The 19,542-nt window shown below is 36.0% G+C and overlaps 2 protein-coding genes across 2 annotated transcripts; both read left to right on the plus strand.

Moving 5' to 3' along the window:
• The first annotated feature begins 6,991 nt into the window (after positions 1-6,991).
• Positions 6,992-14,721, plus strand: LOC110062626 (uncharacterized). The gene is made up of 2 exons (XM_020769568.2): positions 6,992-8,773; positions 11,697-14,721. The coding sequence occupies exon 2, from the start codon at positions 11,783-11,785 to the stop codon at positions 13,160-13,162; it is 1,380 nt and encodes a 459-aa protein (XP_020625227.2). The 5' UTR covers positions 6,992-8,773; positions 11,697-11,782; the 3' UTR covers positions 13,163-14,721.
• Positions 14,722-16,926: 2,205 nt separating this feature from the next.
• LOC110062629 (uncharacterized) lies at positions 16,927-18,678 on the plus strand. The gene has a single exon (XM_020769570.2). The coding sequence runs from the start codon at positions 17,043-17,045 to the stop codon at positions 17,661-17,663; it is 621 nt and encodes a 206-aa protein (XP_020625229.2). The 5' UTR covers positions 16,927-17,042; the 3' UTR covers positions 17,664-18,678.
• Positions 18,679-19,542: the final 864 nt, after the last annotated feature.

Genomic DNA, 19,542 nt, shown 5'->3' on the forward strand with positions numbered 1-19,542 from the left:
ATTTGTCCCGCTAAAGGCGACAGGATAAAGAAGGATACGGTTGTAATCCTCCTAATCATTTAGGATGGCTCGACGGAAGATATTTTGCTTGTCAAATATGTTTGAATATATTGATTTGTTTTATTTCTTATGAAGAGATAATCTTACTTGCTTTCAAGAATAGTTCGAAATGGTTCAACTCTCCAAATGATAATGTGTAAATGAGAGTGAAATAAATTTTACAAGTCCACGGGCACACTTAACCACATCACGTACAAAACATTTTAGGCTTGACAATCAAGAACAAAAATGTCTATCTTCGTCTTCCTTGTTACGAGAACGAGGAAATAACTGCTGCGGAAGCAAAATTTTTTGGCCTTTTTTGGCTTTGAAAATCTACTTCAGCAACAGTCTTGGAAACAAAATTTACTTCCGCAATAAGCTCGGAGACAAAATTCATTTCCGCAACAAATGTTGCGTGCGTGCACCAACGGTGAAACATTCAAGGAAACGGCGTTGCTATAGCAATATTTTCTCGTTCAAAGGGACGTATATGCATTAGATCAGTAATTCTTTATATGCCTTACTTTCAGAAAGGTATAGGGCGAGAGAGAAAGAGGGCGAGAATCTTTTGAGTGGACTTGTCCCCAGTCATTTCACAGAGAAAGTAGGACGGGGATAGTTATACCCGCGTCTAACGACTGGGGACGAGGGTTGTCCTTGTTATATTCAGACGTAGACGTGATTCCTTACCCCTCCCCACCCCTGACAGTACCACGGAAACGCTAAATCTTCCTAATTTGTACCCATCGTTGTACCCTTTGGCTGAGTATTACTTCATTGCTTTTTGTCTACCTTGGTAAATTATTCTTTTGAACTCCCTTCGATTTAAACTAATTTTCAACGACTGAAAGCACAGTGTCACGAAATTTAAAGTCATCAGTTTTCTCGGCGGCGTAAAAATAATCGTTTTTTAAAGGCACAGAAACAGTAAAGAAGCAATAATAAGGTAAAATAAACAAGACCGGCCACAAGTTAAGAGGATTAACAGGGATTATCATCGACAAACGTATTTGGTTTTAGCCATTACTTCAAATTAATTCGCCTTATTTGTAGACGATGACTTAGCAAAAACGATGGATGCAGCCGTTGGTTTTGAATTGAAGAGCAGTGGAACCTTTTAGAAAAGAATGCCTCGTCAGTTTACACTTGATGGCTTTTTGTAATTTTGTTGACAGGCTCTAAGTGAGAGCGAAACAACAGTTTAATCTTTCGCTCGTTGCTGGGAAGAAAAGTCGTGTTTGCTCAACAACAGTATTGTGTTACCTGTAACTGCTCAATATTCCTTGCTTCTTTTCATTCTAATGTTACTAGTGTAGCGCTGTAAAATGACACCTGGTCTTAAAATCTTTTTAAAGCACATAAACAAAAGATCAAATGCACTTTGACAAAAGGTTTCCTCTCACGACTCGCCTACACGAGATAACATACTATTTTTGGATTCTTTGGTTTACTGTTAAAACCTTTGCACAACTGAAAATTGACTATCAGGTATAAGTGCGGTTTTATACACAGTTACAATATAGCTCAACATGCGATATTGTATTTGAAATTAGTAGTCAAAGTTTTGTTTTTATACCATAGCTATACGAATCGAGAATGAGTTGCATGTTACTGCAATGTGAAAGATAAAACTGAAATACAAAGTGGGCGACAAGTGTCACTGAGTTTGTCATCCTAATGAGTTGAAACACGATGTTTCAAGTTTGATAAAGCAATAGTTTTGTCAGTGACGGTTGAATATTTAGCTATACCTCGTGGTTTGAGTGATATTGTGAATCTCATTATCGCAGCTGGTGTGTCTGGAAGCAGTCGGTGATATTCTACAAGGGGCTTCGCGTCATCAAGGAAATGCTTTTGACGCCTGACTGTACTTGTAAATGAAGTAATTAGTCCCCAAAACAGAACTTAAAGATTGAAATATCCGGATGTCAACACACTTTTTATCACTTGTTGAAACGAGTTGCATCGCACTGTAGTCTGTTGAATTTTGACATTCGCAGTTAGCCAGAGTTTCCGTGTTATTTTGTTTCAAAATTGCTTCCTTGTTTTGCTTTCGGTGTAGCGCCAGTGGAAGTCTGGATTGAACACGGAAGTCCAATCAGAGAAAATCGTGATCGCTTGAAGCTTATGCTCAGTTCAGTCTTAAAATCTATCTGGCCTGCACCCATTGGTTTTCTCTTGGCTTTGCTCGTCATAATGGCGTGTATTTTTCGTAAGCGGTTCTTCAGTTGTTTAAAGAGTAAGCAGAACAGCGTGGAATCTGGAACTTACAGACGAAATGGCGAATTCGACGGCAATCTTCCGCCAAGCGGCAGTAATTACGAGAACACACAACCTGATCAAGAATTCTCTGATGGACAGCAACAGGGTGAAATCCACGACTGGATGCTTCCAAGCGCCGTCAATATTATTTCTCCTGCCATAAATGGCACCTTAGCTCGTGGAGACATGAATCAGGGTACAACGAATGATCAAGAATCATTCCGTATGGAAGACCCTCCACCATCGTACAGCTCACTGTTTTACTGTCCACCGCCTAAATACGAAGACGTCGTGAGAGCTCAGTGAGTGTCAAACACAACAAACTACATCATTTGACCAGAAAGATTTCAGAGTTTTATATAACGATATGCACGTTAGATTATTTTAAGTACAGAATCTTTTTATTGCGTCAGAATGTATATATGAACAACTCTAAGCAGCTTATATTACGTGATTTTAATTTATTGAGGAAAAATTGCGATTACAAGACACAGTCGAGGAACGGAACATTGATGAAAAGACAGTCTGTGAAAGAACTGAACTGTGAAGTGATTAGCATTTCACGATGACGAGTCAAATATTTTTAAAATATTCAATATTGTACATGTGAAGAAGGCTTGATATTGTTCAAGTCAAGTGGTTCCCATGACACTTTAGAACACAATTGTGCAAACAGTTAATGATAAGCCATTTTAATATTAGAATGCTATTATCGAAAAATTTACTCCGAGGCTCGTAGCTTGGGAAATAAATTACAAACAAAATCACGCCGAGGCAAAAGACTGAATAGTTTTACTGATTTATTTTGTCCTGTTCGTAAAGACTTATGAGTTAAGTTAGGCATCCTGCAAGAGAATAGTCCTTTGAAATGTCCGGTAGAACGCAACGCGCGGGGAGCTCGAGACGTACGCGAAGCGTGAAGCGTGAAGCGACAAGAACCACTCGATGTCACGCGAGCTCTCAAGTGTTGACGTCATAAGCCTTACATAACCACAATGCTTTCCTGTAGGATTAATACTGTTTTAGGATCAGCGATCTGGCGTCTTTTGCCTCCTGGTTGAGGAATTCAAAAACCTAACAAAATTAGCATTTAAAGGTTGATTTAGATTGCTAGATCGTTGTTGTGTCCAAGGACTTTCAGCGACAACGATCTAAACGAAATACTATTTATTTGGTGGATAAAATTAGTTGTGTCACATTTAATAGGAATACTAATACTAATACTTAAAATACTAATAATACTAATAATACCTTTTTTTGTAACAAAAATTTTATTTACAAATCATCAAATAGTTACAAAGCAATAAAATATTGAAAACATTATTAAGTTACGAGCTATAATAAGAAGACTGTATTGATCCTTTGTTATAAATGACATCAGATGAAAAACAAAATAATGGCTCAGCTTCCAGAAAATGAGACAAAAAAATTAACCTAATGAAAAACTTACTTTGTAAGTAGTCTAAACATCGTATTAAGCATAAATAATGTCAACTACAAAAATGACAAACACTTCTTGGCTCAGTATTCCTGTCTTTGGCTAGAGTTCCCCAGAAGTAGCGTTCTCAATGCCTTAACGAATATTTGCATGTCCTTTTTCAATATCTAAGTCAAAATCCGACAGTTGTAAGTGGACTCTCCTAGAAGCTCGCGAGCCAAGCAAAGTAATGCTGATCTCAGCTGCGCAAAAGACGCTCTTGCTCTGATCCATGACATGGTTCTTTATAGCAACTAACTCAGCAAGTCTACTATGGTATCGATTACATTCCACAGCCATTCCACCTGTCGAGCTGAAAACTAATAATACTAATAATGCTAATAATACTAATAATACTAATAATGCTAATAATGCTAATAATACTAATAATACTAATAATACTAATACTGTAATACTAATAATGCTAATAATACTAATAATACTAATAATGGTAATAATACTAATAATACTAATAGTACTAATAATACTAATACTGTAATACTAATAATGCTAATAATACTAATAATACTAATAATGGTAATAATGCTAATAATGCTAATAATACCAATAAAACTAAATACTAATAATGCTAATAATGCTAATAATGCTAATAATACTAATAATACTAATAATACTAATACTGTAATACTAATAATGCTAATAATACTAATAATACTAATAATGGTAATAATACTAATAATACTAATAGTACTAATAATACTAATACTGTAATACTAATAATGCTAATAATACTAATAATACTAATAATGGTAATAATGCTAATAATGCTAATAATACCAATAAAACTAAATACTAATAATGCTAATAATACTAATAATACTAATAATGCTAATAATGCTAATAATACCAATAAAACTAAATACTAATAATGCTAATAATGCTAATAATACTAATAATGCTAATAATACCAATAAAACTAAATACTAATAATGCTAATAATGCTAATAATGCTAATAATGCTAATAATACCAATAATACTAATAATGCTGATAATGCTAATAAATACTAATAATGCTAATAATGCTAATAATACTGATAATACTGATAATACTAATAATCCTAATAATGCTAATAATGCTAATAATCCTAATAATACTAATAATACTAATAATTCTAATAATGCTAATAATACTAATAATTCTAATAATGCTAATAATACTAATAATACTAATAATGCTAATAATGCTAATAATACTAATAATGCTAATAACGCTAATAATCCTAATAATACTAATAATACTAATAAAAAAAATAACAAGAACTTTATTGAAATCTCCTTAGAAAACCTATTTACAAATCTTCACACATTCCACTATAATAATAAAAATAATGATAACAATAATAACTTTTTTAAAATTTTAGGGCTACAACTAATACTAATACTACTATCATCATCATAACATTAATTAACATATTCCATACAAATTGGTATATACAAGGTAAAAGTAAGTAAAAGAAATAAACTATTAAAACCTATTTCAACAGTGTTTACATAATGGCTCTCTCCTGGGTTTCAACGTCAATATCGGTATATTACAAGGTAAAAGTAAATAAAAGAAATAAACTATTAAAACCTATTTCAACAGTGTTTACATAATGGCTCCCTCCTGGGTTTCAACGTCAATATCAATGTTCTTAAAGTCACAAAAGGCTTTCCTTCTAGCTCTTGAACCTCTTAGGCAGATTAGTGCGGATCTTAGTAAAGCGAAGGATGTCCTTGCTCTTATCCAGGAGATTGTTTTAGCATAATGTTCTCCTTTCTTGATGGAGATCAGCTGCGCCAGTCTGGAATGGTATTGCAGGCACTCGTTTCCCATGCCGCCTGTTGACGTGAAAATAAGGGGTGTAAAAGTTCCTTGTTCGATATCCAAAACCCTCCTCGCGTAAAGACGCTTCTTCTCGTTCTCATGATTGCGGTATATCTGTTGGAGCTCTAGGTCCCTATACGAATCAGCATTAGGGTGACAAACCCTCACGTCAAAGAATGCTGATCGTTGGTTCTCCCAGAACCCGCGCGCATGAATATCTAATCTCGCATCTGGAGCTCGATTAGAACCTCTTCCCAGCTGTTCACCAGAGATGTCTTGCAGGACAGGCTCAATCTCAACATCGATCTCAATCTCAATTATACTAATAATATTAATAATACTAGTAATGGCAATAATGCTAATAATGCTAATAAAACTAATAATACTAATAATACTAATAATGCTAATAATGCTAATAATACCAATGATACTAATAATGCTAATAATGCTAATAATACTAATAATACTAATAATGCTGATAATACTGATAATACTGATAATACTAATAATACTAATAATGCTAATACTGCTAATAATACCAATAATACTAATAATACTAATAATCCTAATAATGCTAATAATGCTGATAATACTGATAATACTGATAATACTAATAATACCAATAATACTAATACTGTAATACTAATAATACTAATAATGCTAATAATGCTAATAATACTTATAATGCTAATAATGCTAATAATACCAATAATACTAATAATACTAATAATCCTAATAATGCTAATAATGCTGATAATACTGATAATACTGATAATACTAATAATACTAATAATACTAATACTGTAATACTAATAATACTAATAATGCTAATAATACTAATAATACTAATAATACTAATAATGCTAATAATACTAATAATGCTAATAACGCTAATAATACTAATAATGCTAATAATCCTAAGAATACTAATAATACTAATAATGCTAATAATACCAATAATACTAATAATACCAATAATACTAATAATACTAATAATGCTAATAATACCAATAATACTAATAATACCAATAATACTAATAATACTAATAATACTAATAATGCTAATAATCCTAATAATACTAATAATACTAATAATACTAATAATACCAATAATACTAATAATACCAATAATACTAATAATACTAATAATGCTAATAATGCTAATAATACTAATAATACTAATAATATTAATAATACTAATAATGCTAATAATTCTTATAATACTAATAATACTAATAATGCTAATAATACTAATAATACTAATTATACTAATAATACTAATAAAACTAATAATACTAGTAATGGCAATAATGCTAATTGCCAATAAAACGTCTTCTTTTCCCGATGTACTTGAAATGTGGGCCTTTGCCGTCTTTTTTGTCATGGGTTCGTGGATTCTGTCATTTTCATTCGCTCTGAAAACTTAAAAACTAGACGCTCTAAGAGCGTTTACTCGGGCTTCGTACCGCAATATCAAATCATACTTTACACGTAAGCTTATTGAACACAATAAAAGCAAGTAACAGTATCAGGATATTTTAACACAAGAATTACGCTTAGATATTTACCATTCAAATTGCTTCGTTGAGTATCCTCTTTATCCAATTGCATGTTAATTGACTCATCTTCGAAGTTCTGTTTACGACGATTATTGATTTTTTCCAACATCTGAAGTGTTCGTTTTAGCATCATAGTCAGTAGTCATAGATTTTTTGTCAGTGTTTTCGTAGTTTGAACTCGTACATGGCTCATTTGTTTGCTCGCGAGAACGAGCATAAACTTTGTTTATTCAGGCAGACTTTCAAGCAATATAATTCGTGGACCGATCTGCTCCGAAAACGATCGACATCTTTGTTTGTGAGATGAACTTATAAGGCGTGATTCTTTCCAAAACGTTCTTCACAAAACACTGCATCCTGTATATTTCGTCGTTCACGAAGAGCAATCACACGATGAAGCAAGCTGTCGTATTCTCATCTGCAGTTTCCACTCTCTACGCTAGGAACGCCTGGAACCATGACCCCCTTCTGACGACCAAGACCTAGAAACGGCCTTGCATTTTATGACTCGGGCTTCCGCGTAAAAATCGCTACATTAAGTTCCTGTGGCACCATTGTATCTTGTTTTATTGCTGATATAGTCGTACGCTAGCGCATTTTTTCAACACGCCTTATTTCGAAAACGAGTCCGGTGACCCCCACTTTTTTCCCTTTTTGACCGGTCGATCTTTGCTTTACTACATAGGAAGTTTTAGCATGTTCCAAAATGTCTGTACGTGGGAACATTCTATACATTTGGGCGCGGACTTCCTTAAACGTTCTACACCGAGAAGTTGACACTTAAAAGCTCTTTGTGCTGTTGCGAGCTTCTGTCAAAACAGGGCTTTTTGCATCTTAATTTGCATGAGTGGTTATAATTGAGACTGTGCATCATTAACACTCTCATCGCTGAGTCACATTGAATAGTATAGTTTTATTTTGTCTGTTAGTTTGAATATTTAACGGCCAAGCACTCTGCGCAATATTTTACAATTCTCGAAATGTTTCAAAACTTGGAAAATGTGTAACAAATATGCGATTTACTGATTTATAACTAGTTAATAACTAAGTTCCATTTGTACGGGATAATTGCTATGTGTTTTGTTTTTTTTGAAAACTACAATTGATTAGGACGTTCCGCAGTCTCTTTCTGTGAAGTGACGAAATGACAGGATATTTTTCGAGTTAACGTCATCCGGTTTGGTTTGGATTCAATTCATTTCAGATTAAAATTTTATAGTTTTTCATCTAAATTGCTTCGGCCAGTTAATGACTTTTTTTGAAATGCTTAGCTTCAAAGGGCTTTTAGCTGTTTGTTCCGTGTGAATAAAAGCCATAAATTTCTATTCTCTTGTTTGCTCTTGTCTGGCCCAGTAAGGATGCATTGATAGCATAAATAAGGGAAGCCGAAAGGATAAGGACACCTGCAGTGTACATGTTGAGTTGCCCTATAGCAACAGTCATTGCTTTGCATACAAATGACAGGTGAGTCTTAAAATATTCCTATTCGAATACTTTAGAAACACCAAAGCAGTAATAATCTACCGCTGTCAAAAATTCTGTTTGCAAAACAGAAAACTGAACTCCGCCATCTCTCAGAGTATGATTCAAGAAAGAATTACAAGGTATGCTACTCTAAGTGTTGTTTTAAAACATTTTACATCAAGTGAAATAACGTTGCGCTCCTGTTCTACTCGTAAAGCTCCGATTACTCGCGAATGATTATCTCCACAATGCAAGAATTCTTATATAGCAGAAATGCTAGTTCTAATCCATCTTGTTTTAATGTATCGAGTGTCGAATGGCGACCAAACATTCTAACTTCTTGCGTTCCACTCAATTCGTCGTCGGTATTCACGTCTTGGTAAAATTAACAATACGTTTTTGTAAAGTTTGCCTGACGGAATACCAAGTGATCGTGTTCAGTGAGTCAACCGTTGGAACAAAACCTTCAAACGAATACGGTCATTCTTTGATGTACATAAGCTGAAGTATTATGAATATGAACAATGAAGGTGTTTCCTCCGCTTTTTGCAAATGTCGTTCAAATCCTCTTTTCTTTTTTTTTTTTGAACAAAAGAAAACACACAAAACAACAGGCTTTTTAATTTTTCAACTTTCAACGTACACGACACATTAAAATTCAAATCGTTGCAATTTAAATTCTATCACAGACAATTTTTAATTATTTGAATATCACCATCACAGGTAAGATAAATACTACAAAATATTGACCGGGCCTGCGATCTTGTTGTATATTACACAAATAAAAAGTACAAATAAAAGTGAAGCCATCTTCATTCGTTTCAATGAAATATTTTACACCTGGACACAAACATTTTCAAACATCGACAAACTGTTTTATTTCTCAATGGATATTTCCAGATCAACCTTTAAATTCAACTACGAAATTCTAATACACCTTCTGGACAGTGATTAAATGAATGTTAAATGTTAATCCTAGAGAACTGGTTAGAAAAGAGAGTATAATTTTTCCCAGTTAATGGCTTTTTAAAATGGCTTTCACTTTCTGACTACACAGTTTTTTGATGTTGTATCGGGCAAAATGCTTAGACCGTGTTTTCTCATTGGGCTTATAAAGACGAAAAGAGTGTATGATTCTAGTGATTCCTTTCATCCAAAGACCTTTCTTGCCGAATCTCGAGCTTTGGGGAAAAATTGCCCCAGTTTGTTTTCCCATCGTGTTGACAACAATAACTCACCTACAAGCAAGTTTCTGTTTTGCTTACCACACGCGTACAGTTCCCGTGATTTCGAAATCAACACACTGTTTGTTAATGAATCAAGCTATTTTCTGTAATAGTCTCACACACTGGGTACCTCTCATAGCTTTAACATCACAGCTGTGCCAATATTTTCCTGCAGGATCATCTTGTTTTGTTTTAGGCACCAAATATTTTTCGAGCGTTCATAATACTACTGGCTTGTAAACAACAGTCCTGAGAAACATATTGTCCAGAAGATAAGGTTTATCAATGAAACCCCCTGAGCTTAAAAGAAACAAAGAAAGCTTTAAAAAATAGGATAAAGGCGCCCGATTATTCGAGAATATTGTGTAACACAGTGACGGCCGTCGTTTGTAACACCTGAATTTACTTGTTGACTTTGACCAGAGAAGAAAACCTTGAATTTTAAGATTGTGTTAACGAGCGTAGTTGTGTGTGACAATTGTATCTTGTAAATTTTCGTTTCACAGGAATTGTCGTCTTTGTTCTGGTATTGAGAATACAGGAACTGATCGTTGACAGGAGATAGCCAAAATAAGATCAAATTCTCTCAAATGATATTCCAAGATATAAATTACTGAATATGTGCTTACATTACGGTCCGTAATTTTTCACAAGCCAATAATATGTTGTCAGTATTGCTTCCGAAAGCGAAGAATGATCATCGCAGTAAATTTTCCAATTTAAGCAATTGGAAAGAAGAAGCCTGAAAAAATCAGGGCTTCAACGGGATTCGAACCCGTGACCTCTGCGATACCGGTGCGATGCTCTACCAACTGAGCTATGAAGCCACACATTGGGAGCGAGGCCACTTAATTGAGTTCATATCTTCCCGTGAGGAGTGAAATGATGTGAAGTTTATATGAAATAATTCATATATGAACTATTTTATTTTCTATCTTATAGCTCAGTAGATTTCTTCATTATCATTCAACTGAGGGGATAGGGGAGGGGCACATCAGCCTAGTCCCTAGGCGTTCTCTGGCTCTCGAGTGCGAAGAACATGTAAGGGCCTGGGACAAGTTAATTGGCAATGTCTTGCAATTCAGTGAAACGCGCAAGTAGAGAATTGTATTATCATATCAGGCTTTTTAAACTTTTCTCCAGTTAGCAACAATTTTCACAGTTTTTTTTTCAATTCAAAAAAAAAAACAACTCACAAACAACTATTTTGCATCTCAAACAAACATTACACCTGCACGGGGACACACTGCAAATAAACAAACTGCGATGAAACAAACATTGAAAGTCACTCAGGTCCTACATAATACGTTACACATAGGAATCTATGACAGCTTATAATTATATTGTTTTAAGCAAAGCACGTTGTGGTTAAATGTATATAATTTAAACGTTTCAAAAAACACCGGAAAGCAACGACATTCATGTTCAAAAGGGTTAAGGCGGGCTTGAATTCTTGAAAATTGGTAGGAACGGTATTACAATAAAAGAAAGTTCGTTTTTTAACTTCCTGTCGCCTTAACGCTTTCAATTAAGATCTCTTTTAATAACACAGCAGCTGCAGATGATAAGTTTTCACAGTTATCTGCCTGGTAATGTACCAATACTGTCATTAGTTGGAAATAAATAGCTGATCTCTGTTGTAGATAATTTTGATGGAAGAAGAATTGGATTGAGAAATGCATCGTTAATATGAGAAGCCTTCGTTGTCACCTGCTTAGAGGATAAATTACCGATTATTTTTATCCCACCTACAGCTGTATTAACTAATTGTATTTCATCACGTCTCAGCGCGGTGTGAAGCCCATGTTGCTAATTGCGCACGTTTGTTCTCTTTTAGAAATATTTTGCCCAGTGAGAACTCTCACCGTTTGAATTAAACCTTGTTTTGGCGAGAGATGCTCGAATATTATCCCGTTCACGGCCATGCCTTTTATTAGACGAAAGCGCTTGTGGAGTAAAGGCAAGGAGGGTGTTTATGTTGTGAGCGCGAATGTACATGATCTATCTTCGGGAAAAGAGGAATCAAAGACGCGCAAACGATCTTACGACTCGGACACAAAGACCAGCATCAGCTCTAGGGGCAGTATAGCGTCACTTGACATAGATGACGACTCCAAACAACATCACCATTCCAGAAACAGCTCGCTTGGTAATGAATACGGCTCGTTAGACTCATTAGAGGACGCACAAGTTTGGGACTCAATCTCGATGGACCAGAAAGCAGTGCGACTCCTTTCTACTCACAGAAGACAGTCGGTGGATCCAAAACAGATTCAAGTCGAAGTGGATCAATACGACACAGCAGCGAGCCCTGAAAGACGCGGCGAGGAGGAAGAGCCACAAGTGGATCCCATGGACGAGGAAACACTCGCTCATGTACATAACGTTGTGGCATCCATCTTGGAAAGATACAAACAAGACGGCAGTGATTCGGACAGTTCGACTGCTGTTTCCGAAAACTCTGAGTTAGATTTTAATGTTTCTTCCGATGAGGAATCGGAACCCAATGAAGAGAAGGGAGAAGTGTTTGATTTTGATGCGCACATTAAAAAAATCTGCAAACGCGACGACGGAAGCGACAGCGAGTCCGATGGAAATGAGAGCGTCACATCTGAAAAAGCTTACAAAACTGCCGTACGAAAAGCCATGAAAAAAATCAAGCGGGAGCGTTCGGATGAACTAACCGAGTCGGACAAAGAATCCGAGAAAGGTTCGGAAAGCGAACGATCTCCGAAAAGCGACGACAATTCTTCCTCGGAATCCAGCGACCAAGATGGCGACGAGAGTGACTCGTCTTCGGGAGAAAACGAGAAAAACAGCTTGGAAATGGCTCGAGATGTTGATCCCGAAATTCAAGAACTAATGGCCGACGGATTGGTTATTGATCCGAAAAAAGGCAAGAGTGATGCAGGTGAATCTCGAACCGTTTACAGATATTACATGAACAACGAAGGCAGGATCGATTCTGTGTCGGAGACAGCAGATAATCTGTCCGAAGAAGACGAAGGTCCTTCGACAGTGAATACGCAAGAGAATACTCTGGCGTCAACTTTAGAAGATAGTAAAGCGCAAGAACTTCGTTGGCCATTTTCCAATTTTTACGTCAAGGAAATTAACCAAGAAGCGACTTTTTCAGAGAACTGTGACGCGCTTCCATCCTACAGGTCGACTTTGGCCTCCGCATCGCATCCTGGTCGAAAAAGAAACGTGATGTTGGGACGAATTTGGTGGGTGGAGTGGTGGGCCAGAGAAGACACAAAGGCAAAGTCAAGCACAATGAACACATCAACAACCTCATTATGAATGATATCATAGTATGAAAGACTTAAGGCGCCACACAGACATATTGCCAAAATAAAAAAGGAGGGAAATGAAACAACATTTGTCAGTTCAAGCCAAATAACTTTTTCATACAATTAACCAAAAAAGGTAAAACATTGGCTTCTGACATGCTAACTGACATGTTAACTGACATGCCGATTGACGCGTGACACTCAAAATTTGTTCAACGTTTAGTGTTGAAATAACTAGTCTTTTCGTTGTAACAACAAATTCTAAAAGTTTGCTGAAGATGAATATTTCGTTTAAGCTAAAAGCAAACACAGCATTCATTAATTAGCAGTATAAAACCGCTGAAACTCAGTTCATAAGCCTTGATATGTCATGGGTATCAAGATAATTTTTCTATTTAAAAAAATGGATATGCATTTGGAAACTTCTCAAGATAGTAGCAAAATAACGCAATACAGAATAACACACAGAAACGCGACGCCATATAAACGAGAGAATGTAATGTAACACAACACAGCGTGACGTCAGACGACATTCCTTTTTAACGAATAAAACTGTAGTTTGAAAAAGGGCGACACCGTTTATAACGAAACACAATGTAAAACACAATGGCGGTGCTCTGTTAAACGTATGTTAAACAGAATGTAAGACAACAAATTGTGACTAATTTTGAAATAGCGTAACGCAACATAAAGTGACCTAACCTCAACACAACTTAGCCCAAGATAACTAGCAAAAATTGAGAACATTTGAAATCTATATTGCTTACTTTATTGATTAGCAAAATCTAAGATTTTTTGGTTGTTCGATTTTTGTGATATTGGTTATAGGAATAGGTTTCATAAAATAAATGTAATAAATAAAAAATCGTTCAAAAAGTAAAGCTGAATTTATTTTCCTCCTAGTATGTATTCATTAATACTCAATAATTTCGCTTTAGTGTATCTGTAGTCTCTCGTCGTAACTGTTGTTAATTATTATTTGTAATATCGTTAGTTTATTAGTTGTCTTTAGTCATCGTTGTCAATTCTAGTCTCTTTAGTTCTCTTGTTACCTTCAGTTGTATTTAGTTGTACCTAGTTGTATATTAATAACTCGTCCAAACATGACCCGCCTAGATTAGCTCAGCTATCCGCGGGCATGTTACAATTGTAATTTTAATTTGATAACAAATAAAATGTATGTATGTATGTATGTATGTATGTATGTATGTATGTATGTATGTATGTATGTATGTATGTATGTATGTATGTATGTATGTATGTATGTATGTATGTATGTATGTATGTATGTATGTAACAACTTGATAAACTGAGTAACTCTCACTTCTAGTACTAAACGCTAGATGTGCCTCTCATATCTGTGTGAATCCCAAACTAGAGCCCCGTTTTTAGAAGTACACTTAACTTTTGATTTCAGTCCACTTTGAAACTTGTTACTGATACTGTTTGTATGTTTTACCCACACTGAAGATAAGAAAGAGACAATTTCAACAAAATCAAACTCTCGCAACACACTTCCATATATCTACATACTGTAGAAATTAAAACCTCTACACATGTTTACTTTTAGTTCTGAGTTAGTGCTAGTAGACTTTGGAACAACTGGGTTCAGATTGTTAAATGTTTATTGCTATAGGGATGTGCCTGTATGACGTCACAACTCCTTGTGAGGTTCCCTGTCAATCAAAGCATACTTAAAAGAAAATATTCTCGTGGTGAAATAGCTGCTACACTATTTGTCGTGTTATAAAAGGTTTAGCAAAAGAAAAGAAAGAGAAAGAAATGTCAAAGTTTAAAGTTCTCTTTGTCGCTGGGACTTATATGGTCAAATGAGGTTTTCTGTATAATGAAATGTGTCAATTGTGTGAGAATTTTCTCCACGTTCTACAATTAGAAATATCTGCACCTCTTATATGAATCACAAAACTGTAAAATCCACCAATAGTAAAATTATTCCGGCTTCTAGAAAGATATCACTGACGTGATTAGGTATAGGGGGACTTGAGCTTTCGTGCTTTATTTTTATTGCAGGTCTGTATCGAGAGCCGTTAGTACTGGGTTGCTCGACCTTGTTTTATTATAACCGCAAAGAAACATGGATTGCATGTCAAGTTCCTTAGAAATATACTCGAAAATGTTGTCAAAGTAGTCATACCCTTAAGGTTGGCATGTATGTCCTTGAAAATGCTATTTTGGTACAGCAAATAGTCAAATATATGGCCATTAGGGGCAAAGTGAGAGTATGGTTAAGAGAGCGAAGGTTTATAACTGAGTCAAATATCAACCGGTTAATAACTTGGAATATAACACTTCACAACAGCGTGGGCGTGTTGTTGATGGTTTGTTAATTATAAATATCGCTGATACAAGGGAATATTTGCTTCTGCAATGATGATTTGGCTTAAACCACAACATCTAAGCAACCATTGCTTTGTCTTTGGTTCGGACTTCTTGGGACCACTCAATGGAAACCGTTTTTATCTACAAAAGTTCTTCAAAAAAGATAAAAACAAAAGCACTTCCTTTCTCAATATCTCAGTCACGCCATTAAAAGCACTCTTCCGTCAAAACAAACTGAAACGTGTTTCTAAAACATACAAAAACACAAAGTTTTTGCCGAGTGACGCATTCCAGAATTAACCTCAACAAACGCGCGTGCAATATCTGTTACAGATGTTCCATTCAGAAGGCGGTATGAATATTTGTTCAGACGCAACCTTAAGAGCCCTGCTTGGCGACCGGCGCTAGAACTTTCATTGTAATAACATGAAGGTTCCGGGCGTTGCGCCCAAAATGAATTTTTGGCCCGTCTTGTAATCACGGCTGTTATCTAAATAGGAAGGGTGAAAAAAGAAACGCGCGGTGTAAAACTAGTTTACTCGGACCAGGAGCCAGTCTGTCACGACAGAAGCTAAGAAAATGAAGTCTGTTGGTTTCACTGTCAATGCTTCACCTCTGCTCCCTATTCATAACATTCCAATCTGTATAGCTGACTCCAATTAACGGCAGAGCGCTAGACACATTCCTGCTGAAAGAGATGAAAATGGCGGCATTCAAACATATCTGATTCTAGCCTAAGAACATCAATCTCCAAGTTTTTGGGGGACTTTTTCAAGCAGCAGTGGAACCCCGCCTACAGCCACTCGTTAATATTAATACCCCAACTTTATTCTGGCCCAGACAAAAGCTCAGTTAGTCATTCTCTTATCTAAATTAAAGAGCCCTTCTGACACGGCCACCCCGTTAATAAGGCCAGATTTTTTTTTAGCTCGTTGTTGACCGGATTAACGAGGTTCCACTGAAATTCCAATAAAACTATATCAGCTCTGTAGTTAACCACAATTTGAGGAGTTGTCAGTTGTCAGCAGTTAGTTTTTAATGGACCTCCAGTATTACACAGTTTTTAGAGATAGTTTTGTGGGCGCCTTGCAGACGGGGTCAGGGGATTTGTGAAGTTGAGTGGGATTCGAAAAAAAACGTGTTTCTCCATTGTTTAAGGTCAAGGGCTATCCATTAAACGCTTTTATCAATTTTGCGGCCTTGAGGAAAACATTTGTTTCGCAGATCGATCGAAGCAGTGCAATATATTCTCAAGTACTTTCGCCTGAAAAGAACAAAGAGGTCAGCGATAAACAGGATTCCACCCTCTTAATTTAAAGAGATTTTCCGGCCGTTGTGAACGATAGGAAAAAACGACTCACGCTTGTGACGTCATGACAACCGGAAGTTGTCAATCCGGCTGATGATTTATAGTGGGGTAAGGTATGTTATGAAGTCATTACAAATAAACAGGAGATACAGAAAGGTACTTCATCCCTTCAGATAACGAAACCACCGAACGGGAGCAACTTTGTCTCCGGGACGACATCGTGATTTTGTCGGTTGACAAGATGGAGCGGCTTAGCCGAAAACTGACGGATTTTGCGTTGATAAGCGTGGCGATGCTTTTTGTTTCGTTCGCGAGAGTGTCATCGCAGTGCAGCAGTGAACAAGTGAAAACGTGCCCCAACGGACTTTGCGACGATGAAACCGAGTGTCAAGGCTCGAGTTCTTCAGCCAGTGGTGTGGAGGCGATAGTGGCTATCATGAGCGTCTCTGTAGTCTTAATTCTTGGTTTAGTTATTCTCTTGGTTTATATTTGCCTTAAACAGGGTCCTTGGTCACATACCGGCGAAGCAACTGATTCAAATGAGAACACTTGCGAAAGAAGTTCTGTGGAAATTCCAGAATATATTATGCGGCGGCGATTTTCATCGCTAAGCATGGTGTCTGGACCTCCGCCATATTTCAGTCTTTTCAGGTTTATTTTGAACGAGAATGGAGAGATAACAAGCACGGTTATCGGAGAGAACTCCGTCAGAACTGAAAACACGCGCCTTCCTAGTGTCGCCGACCAACCACCTGACTACGGCGTACTGTTTGCACAATCTCCACCGCCTTATGATCATGTTATACAGAGTGAACAATTGACTGTAATTACAACTAATGCCAGCACCATCTCTGAATGTTAAAAGACGTTCTTGGTCTTCACTGTAGTGAAGCGGCTAAATGAATTCAGGACCGCGAAACTTGTCTATAACGCCAGAATGATCGCGAAGCCTTGTCGGCCTCCGTGAGTGTGGGTATCACTTGAAATCACCGATGTTATTTGAAATCAAGAAGGGACCATTGATAATAAAAGATGAAATGATTTAAGGCGAATAGTACTATAGATTCCCACTTATGATGTCAGAACCAGGCTATCAAATACCTCGACACTGACTGTGGAATGTAAAAATTCAAGCAACCGCGCGTTGCTATGTAAAGTAGTCAACCATGGCCAAGAGATAATTTAATGCTCAGATTTTACTCTTCAATTTTACCTTTAACTTACTCTAAGCGATTTTACTTTTTAAAGCTAGACTATTGTAGAAAACCGCGTCAAACTTCTCTAGTTACGTTGCGAGGATCAGGATAATATCACGACGGTCTTTTTATCATGCCTATACCGAGCGCGTCAAAGAAACTTCGAGAGAACGAAAGTCGGCGAATGGGCACAGCGTAAAATGGGATATTAAGGTGATGTACACTTGCTGTCGTGTTATAAGAACTGGTCAAGGGCTGTAAAAAGCTGCGTTATTTGGCAGAATCTGCACATTAAGCATTTGTTTATTGCTCGCGTCAGTTTGGGGGATCCGGAAAAGGCGAGTCCGGAAAATCGACCCACAGGGTGGAAGTCAAAAGCCACGAAAAATAGGTTACGTTTACTTTCTTTTGTAAGAGAAGAAATAATTCTCAAAATAGATCATAGAGTATTATGCTTCTATTATCTTTTTGTATTTTAGTTTTCGATTTCGTATCTAAATGGACAATAATTGTTGTATTATATTTGTTTCTAATGGATTAAGTGAAATGACTCTGTTAGTATTTATTAGTTTATTTTTGAGCTAATGCTCTTTGTTCATACCCAAGGTTATTATGATATTTAATTCTTTATTTATTGCGTTCAATAAAGCAATATCTGATATTGCGATTGTTTGAGTGAAAGGGTAATTTGTATGATTGATGCCTTCAGAATTAAACAATGGAAACTTAATTCACATCAAAAAAGATTCAAAAAGCGTGTTGCGCATCTCGGCAGAAAAATTTAGTCCACAGATTTCTAGTTCGTCATTAATTACCATATACGTCTTAATCCTCACCAATCTTGACCTTAGTTGTTTCTTTTCAGTTTATTATTACGCCTTTGGTACGCCTTTTATCATTTCTAAAATTTGGTACCACGTAAAACCTGACGCACTACATGGTGACATGGCTGTTGGTGGTAATTCGTTTCAACATGACGCAAAATTCACGCTTCCTGTTCAAGCTTTTATTTTTTTTAACTTGGCTTTAATTACATATGCTCAGTCTGATTGTGCGAACGGATCGACTTTGATATAATTCAGGAAATTTTAGTGAAAAAAAAGATTAATTTTAAAACTTGCCGGCTGACTCGGAATAATAATAATAATAATAATAATAATAATAATAATAATAATAACTTTATTTGAGTGTCTAGTCTGCATACTGCATACCTTGTTTATACCACTTAGGTGTAGCCTGAATTCTTTTCTTGATGCAAAAAATATATTTATTTACATCTCTTGCTAATACTGTAGAATATGTCTCGAAAAATTGACGAATAATATCTTATGCGTTGCATGACGTCACAAGGACGCATGACGATGACGATAAAAATTGCCGACCAATCACAGCGCTCACGGGATAGTTTTGTAACGTGTTTATAGTTTTCTATGACCAGACAGTTTTCCATATAGTCATAACTATTTTAAAATTAATATGCTGACTCTTACCTCTTAATATAATCGACCTTTTGAACCCAGACGAAAATAATCTTTGAGCGTAGGA

Source organism: Orbicella faveolata, unplaced genomic scaffold (genome assembly GCF_042242905.1).
Source record: "Orbicella faveolata isolate gen_17 unplaced genomic scaffold, um_ofav_v1 contig_2, whole genome shotgun sequence".
NCBI lineage: Eukaryota > Metazoa > Cnidaria > Anthozoa > Scleractinia > Merulinidae > Orbicella > Orbicella faveolata.